Source organism: Halteromyces radiatus, assembly GCF_025201355.1.
Source record: "Halteromyces radiatus strain CBS 162.75 chromosome Unknown BX664scaffold_18, whole genome shotgun sequence".
Lineage (NCBI taxonomy): Eukaryota > Fungi > Mucoromycota > Mucoromycetes > Mucorales > Cunninghamellaceae > Halteromyces > Halteromyces radiatus.
Genome location: NW_026251704.1, coordinates 636 through 12,171, shown reverse-complemented (window position 1 = coordinate 12,171; position 11,536 = coordinate 636). Strand labels below are relative to the sequence as shown.

General features: G+C 32.2%; 3 protein-coding genes across 3 annotated transcripts; 2 read left to right on the top strand and 1 right to left on the bottom strand.

The window, feature by feature from the left end:
- Positions 1-1,130: 1,130 nt before the first annotated feature.
- Positions 1,131-3,217, top strand: BX664DRAFT_362923 (uncharacterized protein; the record flags this gene model as incomplete). The annotated part of the gene is made up of 5 exons (XM_051548348.1): positions 1,131-1,170; positions 2,364-2,509; positions 2,587-2,630; positions 2,705-2,952; positions 3,033-3,217. 4 exons carry the CDS (start codon positions 1,131-1,133, stop codon positions 2,754-2,756), a joined length of 282 nt encoding a protein of 93 aa, XP_051395632.1. The 3' UTR covers positions 2,757-2,952; positions 3,033-3,217.
- Positions 3,218-5,265: 2,048 nt separating this feature from the next.
- Positions 5,266-7,075, top strand: BX664DRAFT_389712 (uncharacterized protein; the record flags this gene model as incomplete). Its single annotated transcript, XM_051549563.1, has 7 exons — positions 5,266-5,325; positions 5,421-5,762; positions 5,833-5,887; positions 5,973-6,178; positions 6,543-6,593; positions 6,669-6,848; positions 7,044-7,075. The coding sequence occupies exons 2-7, from the start codon at positions 5,663-5,665 to the stop codon at positions 7,073-7,075; spliced, it is 624 nt and encodes a 207-aa protein (XP_051395631.1). The 5' UTR covers positions 5,266-5,325; positions 5,421-5,662.
- A 575-nt stretch (positions 7,076-7,650) lies between these two features.
- BX664DRAFT_369835 (ribonuclease H-like domain-containing protein) lies at positions 7,651-10,741 on the bottom strand (the record flags this gene model as incomplete). Its single annotated transcript, XM_051548626.1, has 12 exons — positions 7,651-7,970; positions 8,049-8,201; positions 8,247-8,286; positions 8,319-8,555; positions 8,592-8,674; positions 8,762-8,945; positions 9,102-9,245; positions 9,277-9,689; positions 9,716-9,847; positions 9,904-10,056; positions 10,159-10,291; positions 10,436-10,741. 12 exons carry the CDS (start codon positions 10,739-10,741, stop codon positions 7,651-7,653), a joined length of 2,298 nt encoding a protein of 765 aa, XP_051395630.1.
- Positions 10,742-11,536: the final 795 nt, after the last annotated feature.

The following is an 11,536-nucleotide window of genomic DNA, read 5'->3' as shown; positions in this document are numbered from 1 at the left end:
GTATCGTCGTCTGCTTAATTAAAAAAAATTAGTATTAAAAACACACAACTTTTTCCGGGATGGTTATCGCCATCCTACTTTCACTGCAGTGGAAATTGCTGCAGTGATCTCGATACTTGTTTAGGCGTTCGCGCTTAAATTGTAAGTGAAATGAAAAGATATCATCTGTATAATATCACTCATTTTTTATTTTATTTTTTTTTTCTATATGCTAACTTGGTGAACTCAACTGGTGGATTTCTTTTTTTTTTTTTTTTTTTTTGGTGGCTCTTTTTTCATGATATCTATTTTCTTATATTCTCTATTTGACTATGCGTCAACTCTCTCTTTTCTTCTTTCTACTCTTACTATATATTTTATTTCCTATTTTGCGACATCTTATTTTTACAGTGTTTCCAGAGTTAGATGGCGCATGGGGGGAGAAAAAATGGCGTCCTATTTGATTTTTGGATGGCGGAGTTTTTGATGCTAACCTGGCGTATACTTTGAAATCTACTTGTCGCATGAATACGTCCAATCTACCATGGCGTTCTAAGGTACTCTTACATTTTTTTTGAATGATAATAAACGCTCTGGCGCTCCGCTGGAGCTTTTCTAAATCGAAGATTTGTGTGGACTGTAGATTTCTTTGGAAGGTGTGGATTATAGATTCTTTTTGGAAAATGTGGATTATAGATTCGATTGGAAGGTGTGGATTATAGTTTTTTTTTTTTTTTTTTTTGAAAGAATATGGACTATTGATTTGACGAAAGATGTGGATTATACATTTGATTGGAAGATGTTGATTATTGGTTTGATGGAAAGGTGTGGATTATTATTTTTTTTTTTTTTTTTGTTTTTGAGGGAGGCGTGAATTATTGATTTGATGGAAAGATGTGGACTACAGATTATCTTTTTAGAGGATGTTTTCATTAATCATCAATCATCATCACTAACATCGTCAAGAGGAGGAGAAAATAATTTATTGCTTTATTGGATATTGAATATATTATAAAAAAAAAACTATAGAAGGACGTCGCGATATACAATATTGGCAGTTTGTGGTTGAGAATTGCGAACTGGTTGTGGGGTTGCCGCTCGAAGATTTGACGGATCTCTTGATCGTGAGAGAGAGCTACATACAGTTGTCCATGGGCAAACACTTGATCTTTCAGATACAGCATCATGAAAGTAAATCTATCGTAAAAAAAAAAAAAAAAAAAAAGAGGTTAGTGGATGATGATTTGATTTAAAAATATTAAATTTATATACTTGCCTGAGAAAAATTGAAACTACGAGCAGAGGTTTAAGGATTAATACTTGTCTCTTATTCACAACCGGATGTCTTTTTTTTATCTTATTGGTTGGTAACGAAAAAAAAAATACATACTAACTTCGCATTTCTTTTTTCTTTAATTCGGTAATATTGCAACCTTGCGTTATATTGGTATGAATACAGAGAATGATCAGCAGGTATCCTAATCTCAATAATGTTTGTAGTTTCAACAACATAAACAGTGATCAGTATCGATCGACTATCTATCACGGATATACCAGGTTTATTCACCAACGTCGATAAATATCCGTGATATATTATCCGTCAGCATCGGTGGGTACTGTACATAAACGGCATCATCATCACGATCTTTGTGAGCATGATAAATTGTTCACAGTAGGACTTATAGGCAAATGTGTCGTATCTAGACTGATATTGTGTAACTTTAAGATCTCAGCTTCTTGTCATTTAAGATTGGATTGGAATAGTTTTTTCTCTTTTTTCTCTCTCATTCAATTCTTATTGAAAAAAACTTACCAACAGTCTCATCGTATTCTCGATTTGTCTTTATTATCATTTTTTGTTTTATTTTAATCCAATCAACTATCTTAAAATGGTATATTTACAGCTATCACATATAATTCTTATTCTCCTTCTCTTGCTTTATTGTTTAGTGTGTCATCGAATTTTTTTTTCACCATTCCACTATATGATTTGTTACAGACAGTACGAATAAGGCAAGACGAAAAAAAAAGATAAGTGTTGTGTTTCTAACATCAACCTTCCTCTTTTTTTTTATCATCTTAAGTAAATCATGCAGCGAGTCTGAGTCAGAATTACCTTTATTTTATTTATTTACGTCTCCTTGTTTTTCTTTTGTTTTTTTATCACTTTTTTTATCACTTTCTCTTCTTCTCTTTTTCTTCCTCGTCATCACGACCTTTTGTTACGGTAGTTAGTCTCTCCTTGTTTAGTTTAGAGTATCAATATATTGTTTTATTTCTATAATGTAATATTGTGGAAAGACATGGTAAATAATAATAATAATAATAATAATAAAGAGAATTCTACATAGGTTTATCACTAAATACTTGATTTTTTTTTCTAGCTTTACCTAAAGATCGTCAAACTTTGTTATACAGTGCAACATTCCCCAAAGAAATTCAATTATTGGCAAGAGACTTTTTACGACCTGGTCATTTGTTTTTGCGAGTTGGTCGTGTTGGTGGAACCACTACTAATATGACTCAAAAGGTTTGAATAAAATGAATAGAAAGAAGAAGATGATATAGAAAAACGCTTAACAAGATTCTTTTTTTTTATGGGAATAGGTGATATTAGATACTATTGAACGGCTACTTATAGAATCATCAGGGTAAGAAGGATATATACAGTATATATCTAAAGAAAAAATCATAGGTAAATAATTTATATGTATATGTTTGATAGGGACGACTCGACTAACCCAGAAGCAAACAAAACGACAGCAACAATCAAATAGCATCATTTCTGTCTTCGATGGTGGCTCCGTTGATATTAGCTGTGGCAAGCCACTTGAAATGTGAAGGACCAGATCAGATTATTGAACGGATGTATTCAACCGGGACGACTACCAGAAAGTGTGATTCACCGTGGCAATCCTTCACTGAATGCTTGGACGTATTCCCTGGAAACTCTCTTTATGAAGTCATCGTCCAGTAAGTCTTTTTATATCAAAAAAAAAAAAAAGGATACATGGACATGTCTTTCTCATACTTTTTTTTTTGATCATCTATAGGGATTTCTACTATTTGAACGTATACCAAGTGATTATTAACTTGTCTACTGTTGGAGAAAAACCTTTTTCGCCTCTTTAATTAATTTTTTTTATTTTTATTTCCTTCTTGTCCTTTTTCCCTCTCTCAGGCCTTTTTCCTGTTACACGCTTCCTTATTGATGATTATAATTTTTTTATAAATAGTGTAGACTTTTAGTTTTTTTTTTTTTTAGTCGTCAATCTTTAAAATAAAAAAAGAAAAATATTATTTTATCAAATATAAATCACTTTGGCCACTCTATTGGAAATAATCATCCATTGGTTTTAATTATATTAACAATCATCACATTTATTATTATTATTTTTTTTATATACCAATTCATCAAGACATTTGGTATCTTTTATTTATTTTCTTTTATCTGATCATCATTTACTGTTATTGCAAACATCCATCCATTTCCTTATTTGGATCATTTTATTTTTTTCAAAATACGTTTTATTACTTTTTTATAAAAGTAACTGGTGCTCACAAATACAAACCATCCTAAATATTATTATATTAATAATAATATCCATCTATCAAGTTAATCAATCATCCATCCATTTACGAAAAAATACTTAACACTACATATACATCGCAGATCTCTTTTCTCCTATCTAGGCTAGAAAGCATATAATAGGTAGATTTACTGTACCTTTTTTTTTTTTTTTTTTTTTGCAATAAACATAATTATTAGGTCAAATAGGTAGAATTTAGGACTTCTATATAGAGTTGAATAAAAATTGGTTTTCTAGGTAGAATTTAGGGTTTCTATGTAGAGCTGAATAAGAAATTGGGTTCCTAGTCCTAATTTGGAAGGAGGGGTTTTGCCCCACAGACTCGCTGAGTGAAAATTATGCATTGCCAAATAATAAAAAAGGACATTTGTTTATTTTTCTTCTTCTTCTTCTTATTTTTATTTTTATCACATTATTGTTCTTTTTTTTTTTTTCTTTCTGTTATATGTTTACCTTTTTAAGACAAATCAAAGTAAGGTATGGAAATAATAATAATAAAAGATTGTCTATACATATATTCATTGTATTCATGAACTGACTGAATCATTCTTTTTTGTAGGTGTGTTTATACCGTTTAGTTAAAACAAGTGTGTACACAAGTATCCTTAACCTGTTATATTAGTTATGTTTTAATAAGGTAAATCCATTTCATTATGCCACCAACGTTATATGATATTGATCTCTTTTTTTTTATTTGAATCTATACTCTAAATACAAATATGACGACTAAAGTAAGACAAACAAAAAAAAAAGATAATGATACTGTTGTTTTATAACCTTTTCTTCTTTTTATACACGAATCATTCCAACCTCTTTGCTATATCCTTTTCTCTATGTGCTTTTACAGACACTCACTCTTATTAATTGTAAGTTTCAAAAACAAGTTCTTTTCCTCTTCTTATTTCTAACTTTACTTTTCTTCTTTTTTTCTTTTATACGCGTTCTTTCGACCTTGATGTTTTTACTATAACATCTGTCCATCTAGGATTATCGTTCTTTCTTCTTCTCATCCTTCTTACTTGCCACCCTGGACAATGACTATTACTGAATATACGTCTGAAAGAAAGAAAGAAATCTAGATACATGAAGATTGATCATTATAGTTTCATGTCAATAAGATACTACGAGAAGTGGCTATCTGTCTGGATCAGCGAAATGGATGAACAGGATATTTTATAGGATTCAATTGGATTCGACTTACAATCAATTAGAGATATCCTTCTTGGTCTTTTTATCTTATTCTGGCTTAAAGCGTTAGTGATTCTTTTTACTATCACATTTAGTATACAATTATACACATTTACATTCTTTTTGTTTAATAAAATTATATTCATTGTCACTATTTACAATCATCACTTTTTTTTTTAATGTTATCTATCATTTCCTTTCAAACAACTGTTTGTGTGCCTGTGTTCCTTAAATAAATTAAATGATATGAAAAAAAGAAATATATTATGAAGTCGTTCTGTTTTTCATATATTTTTTTATCACTTTTTCTTTAATATTTAAAAACTAAGCTTACTTCTTTGTAAATACTTTATTCTCATTAGTACATTACAACATATTCTTTCTCTCTATTATATATTACTTTGGCACATTGCCTTTACTTAGTCGGACTTTTCGTTTCATTTTTATTTATTTCGTTTCCTAGCAATTTTCTTTTTCTACCTTCTCTTTCCTTTTCTCCACGCTTTTTTTTTTTTTTTTTTTTTACTCCTCCGCACTTTGTTCGTGTCTCCATATTGGCTCATGATAGGTAACATATAAAATACAATGACAGAAATGGATTCTTATTTTATTATTGTCAATTTAAAAAAATAAATAAAATAGTAATAATAAAATAAAAAATAGTATAAAATACAATTAGTTACTTGTTTTATAGTTAATTCATTCTAGTGTCTACAATTTCAAGACCTCTTTTTGGTTGGACTCTCTCTTTCTTCGGATTCCATTGCACAGCCAATGCAATTCATTTATGCACAAGTACTTTTGAAGGTCCTTTTTACTGCTTGGTTAGTCTTCCTTATGATATTTCAAAATTTCTTTTCTACTTGTTTGGACTCTTTGTCTCCCATCTGTCGCTCATTGTGGTGATGTTCTCTTCAATATCTCTTTGCTATTTGGTTGGACTCTTTCTCTATGTTGTTTTTTGTATCTGTAGATATCAAGATTGTCGCCTGTACAACCAAACTAGTAAGTTGCACAAAAAGAAGAAAAAGGATCAACCGATATTACATACAATCACTTGCTTCTTTTTTTTTAGATCCTTCTTTTTATTGTATTGTTATTGATACATTGACACTGGCGCATGATCCAAGGTAATATGTATATGTAAAAGAAGAAAAAAAATGAATAACATCGACGGATTGCTACTCATTTTGTTGATTCTTTGTTGTCTGTTAGGTATCAGAATAGTGGTCTATACAGTCAATTGTCGGATGGTCATCATTACTTTATACTTAGCTTTTGGTCAGACGAAGATCATGGTGTATTGATCTTTGTTTGTTTACGGGCAATGGACTTGGTCGAGGATGATCAGTCTCTAGAATCGTTTATGAATCTAGTGACTGAATTTTGTGCTCAAGTAGGTGGAGGGCAAAATGCAACACGTAGGAAATTCAGTTATTGTCTGTTGATCGTGTTGTTTCTTCCTGGAGTCCTTGTTAAGTCCTGACATTTGCGGTATTTGGTTTGGAAAGATCATTGAAGATCATATCAATGACTGATAGTGGAGCGCTATACGTAAGACGATACAACTATCTTTCTTGATGATCTGAAATTGTCTGATATCTGCATTTGGCGAGCCTTTATTTCTCTCCGAGCCAACTGTTATGATGACATTGGGTTTACTGGTGGTACAAAACGTTCGATGGTGCAGCCAAGGTAACTTGTACATAGAAAAAAGAAAAAAAAAAAGAAATAAACATTGATGGATTACTACTCATTTTGTTGATTTTATTTGTAACTTGCAAGATTATTGTCTATACAATAACGGTGGCGCAAATATTCAAGGGTATAATCAAGGTAACATGTGCATAGAAAAAAAAAAAGAAAAGAGAGTGATGTTGATGGATTACTATTTGTTAATTTTATCTGTAGGTTGCAAACTATACAATCAAGCCAAGATCGTCTCCCTTCTTCGCTGGAATGACTCTGTTAGACTGCCAATTGAAGGATCCATATCAAATAAAATAATTATACCCAAAGTGGAAGTCATGATCATTATCTTGGAGGTGGCATTAGCTGGTCTTGGTCATGGTTGTGGTCTTAGCCGTACTGGTAAACGTTGTCCTTGTAGTTTAGCTATTTATTACTATAGTTATGAAGTATAGTTATGAAGTATAGTTATGAAGTATAGTTATGAAGTATAGTTATGAAGTATAGTTATGAAGTATAGTTACGTAGTATAGTTATATTAATGAAATAAAGTAACTTTCTTGTCTATAATGATCGATGATTGTATATTGTGTAAAGAAATGAAGTTCTATTATGAAAATACAAAATGAATTTCGGAAATCCGATATTCATTTCGTTTTTTTTCCGAAATTCACATTTAATTTACTTTGAAAACGACTTAATGCATTTCAGAAAAATCAGAAATCAAGAACATCTGTACTAAATCGAGTCAGGAAAAAAAAATAAACGTATTCAGGAAAAATAAAGTTTATTTCAGATCTTTTCCCATAGTGAGAGTATTTACAATTAAAATTGGAAGCTCAACTCGATACCATATAGTTTATTGATCTATGAAATAAACTAAAAAGAATCTCACTGACTTATTACTAGTCTCATATTTTATACATTCAACCTACATACAATTTAACATCCCCTTTCCATCGAATGAATAGTCCATACCTTCTCCCAAAAAAAAAAAAAAAAAAAAAAAACCCATAACCCACACAAATCTTCGATGCCAAAAAGTTTCAGAGAAGCACCAGAGCATTTATTCAATATATACATATAAAGAGGATTATGCATAATACCATTGTTCCCTATACTCAACTATTCTCCCCATCATTCCAGTATCGTCAAAAAAAGTGTTGTCTTCGGTTTATTGAATATATAAAAAAAAATCGTAATTTCACAAAAAGAACATTGTATTCTTCAATTCAGGTTTTATACAACCGAAGGTTGCTAGTTCGTTATTTATCAGTTGGTTTGTGTTATCAGTAACGTTATTCCAATTTTTTCCTTTTTGGTAGTACCTGGCTCTTTCGGCTAAGATTCCTGCGTAGTATACTGGGGCACATATTGAAAGTGCATTGGTCGTTGTTTGACACATATAACACAGACGATAAGTGAGTTCTTGAAGAGCATCGGCAGAAAAATTGTTGTCATCATAAAGTACATGGTAGTGAGCAGGACGAGAGGTTCCTTGAAGACCAGCATGTGATTGTAGATCTAAGAAAAAAATACACATATAAATATATATATCAATATATCATCCTAATATATATAATCATTTGAGTAAGTACTTACAAAAATCAAATTCGAAAGGATGTACGATATCAGTATCCACGACAGTACCAGGTTGGCAGTTACCACTTCGATCGGCATCACGGGGTTCAACAGGGAAGAATCGAGCATGATGACGTTTTTGAACAACCACAAATGTACAGAAGGTTTGTAAGTCTTATCCAGGAAGCACAAGCAGCATGAATAGCAGCGATTTCGTACTTGAAAACTTGATTAAATTGAGTTTTCTGGAATGTCCCCTCTGTAGAACAAAAATTTGTTGAGGTTTTTGACCACAGTTTGATAAAATTTTGTCAACAGTTCTTTGACCATATTGGCTAAATCAGCTATTATTTCAGTATGGTTGGCTTGAACACGGATAGCGGAGGCATATCTTGAGGCATAGGAATCCATACTTGCAGTCAAACCAACAAGGGTAGGTGTTTTCACATCACTATTATCAGGATGAGCAACATCAGCACCAAAGATGATAGTAGTTTGTTGTGGAGAAAAAGGTACTTTGAAAATTAGCTAAAACCAATTGACACCACCGAGCTTCATATTCACTTTCAAACTGACATTGGCAATATACGTTCTTTCGGCTTTGGCAACATATTTCGTTTTCACACATTGAGTGGGGATACCAATAACTATATAAAAAGGATATGAGATTATTCGTAAAAATCATCAACATCGTCGTCATCAGTATCACCTTTTCTTTCTCTATGTTTGCTTACCTGTATCACAGACACGCTTGATGTCGGCATAGATTTGAACACCAGTGTTGGGCAAGATACAGAAGATTAATTCAGGTTTAACCTTGGTAGCATTACCAGCTTTCAACCAAGCTTCCTTGAGAGTGCGTTCGACATCGCCTTGAGGATCAGCATGAGTAATTGGTGGTTCAAGATTGATGACATTCTATATTTTTAATCATAAAAGAAATAATAATAGGTGAAAGATTAGTATAAATCATGTTTTCTTCTTTTCTTAAAATAAATAAATAAATAAAAAGAAACCAACTTACCAAACCTTATCAATGAACATTTGACCTAGTTCACGAATAAAAAATCGTACCGAACCATCATTGATACTGCTTGCAAAATTGACGACAGACCAAGATTTCAAGGTGGCACCGTTTGCGACTTTCTTACCACTGAGACTCCAAGTACCACCGACAGGAGTAAAACTAGCATCTTCCGAAGAAGCATGAAAAGAGATCTTTGGAGCCGAGAAGAACACGAGCATTGACCATGGTCATATCAGGCTTGACGCTGACACCAAATTGTTGAACATACGGATTGTCCTTGTGGTCGAGGATGTCGATACCTTGATTGATCAAGTTGGCACGCGCATTGGGTGTATTCCAAGTAAACTTGATCATTTCACCTTTTTGATAGTCATTCGGTGTCTCTACAGGGCATTGACCAGAAACTACTTCACAAACTTCCATAGGCAAAAAGGTATTCTTCTTGACAACAACACATGGTAAGAAAGGGAAGGCCAAACGTCTGTTGTAAGTGTTTTGAAAGTGTTGAGCAACGGTCACTTCATTTCCAGTATCATCCTTGAATACAGTGTTTTCAGCAGAGGTAGGAGTGAGCTTGTTAATCTTGTACTTCAATCGTTTTTCAGCACACGATGGACAACAACGATCTTGAGATTCTTGAGTATTTTTTCAACTTTGATACGTTCACGGTCAGGAATACCACGACGAAGTTCACCAAGACTGTGGCGGCCAAGTAGTTTGGGTAACATTTCGTGAAGAGGACCAGGTTGATAGAAAGCGATGGAGCTAACACCAATATTGACCATCATTTTGCCTATAAACAGTAAAGAATGAAATATTAACAAAATCTTAGGATTTTTTTTTCTTTACCTTGAGTAGGGCGAGCATATTGATTGAAGCCTTGCCACACTTCAGCACCATTGGGTAATGGACGTTTACCTTGGGGAGTATAAAAGGATCGACCCATGGTAGTATAATAGATATATGGAAAGTAATGAAACAATGTGTCAAGGACTCTAATGGCTGTAGAGTGGTTTTAGAGAAGAAGAGGATAAAAAAGGGAAAAGAAGTTAATAAAAGAAAAGGAGATAATCATAATATTCTTTTTTTTTTTGTTTTACGTACCCATCAAGCAGTTGTTGGTAATAATAGACTTTCCATCCAAAAGTAATTGTAATTCACTCATGTTGATTACACCTACAGGCTTGATTTTTAACTTGAAAACACCTCTAGAACGATTTCCTTGTTGAAGGTTGACCTATAACAAGAATAAAAATGATGGATATGAATGAACCAATAAAAAAAAGAGTGATCAAAAAAATATAATAATGTTGGGGTGAAATATTAAGCATATGATAAAATGTACGTCATTTTTTTTATTTACTTACTTCAAAAGAAATACCAAGATTATCATCACCACATTTGAGAGGTTTTGGAGAAAAGAGATTTGCACGACCATCAAAACCGGTTTGATCTTGTTGAGGAAAGCTCGACCTTTGAGACTATCTTCAAAACATTGCCACAACTTTTTTCGAACAGGTAGAGATGTACCCTCCGGTAGGAATTGAATATTCAAGTGTTGTATATTTTGAGTTGGAATACTAGTCATTTCAAAGAAATTGCTTCGTACACGTACTTGTTTACCAACTGTGCCAGTATTGGGACGCATAATAAGTTCAGTCAAATCTCTGTTGGATGCTTGAGCCATGATGTTCGTTTATAAGGTGTATAAAAAAAAAAAGTGAAGAAAAAGAAAGAGTAGAGAAAAGAAAAAGTGAAGAGAGAGAGAAAGGAAGAAAAAAAAAGAAGATAGAGAAAGAAAAAAATTCATTAATTTTACATGTCTAGCTGGTCGGCCAGTTTTCCTGCAAATCAAATTACCAATCGTAAGAAATCACATAGGTTTAAGTTGCTTTTTTTGAATTGATTTTTATTGATTAACATCATAATGATGATGATGATGAATGATATTAGAATAAGCACTTCAAGTGAATGTTTTTATCACTTATTTCCTATTCCTTGTATTCATTAAACTTTGAATAACTATAGTAAAGAAAGATACGAACGAATATGAGCCGTAACTGAATATCCAAAAAAGGAAATCCTCAATCCATGGCTCAGCGTTATGTAAATTATTTTCTCATACTTTCTTTTTCCTTTCCTATCGCTACTACTATAGACATCTTTTCTATTTTGCATAGAAAGTAAGGCAGATGACACTAAAAAAGAAAGAAAAAGACATTATATATTCATTTTATATTATTTGCTATAGGTATATGACTCATGATTTTCTACAAATAACTCCGACTGCAACGCGCATATTGACAAGAAATCCTTAATTGCTTCTCTTTCTTTCGCTTTTTTCTTTTTCTTTTTGAACTCTTTCACCAAAGGATGCTTATACTCCATGGAACAATTGATTGAAAAAAGAACGCATTACGATGGTATGACTGTACACGAAATCATTATGTATAAGAAACTATTTAAACAACAACAACAACGT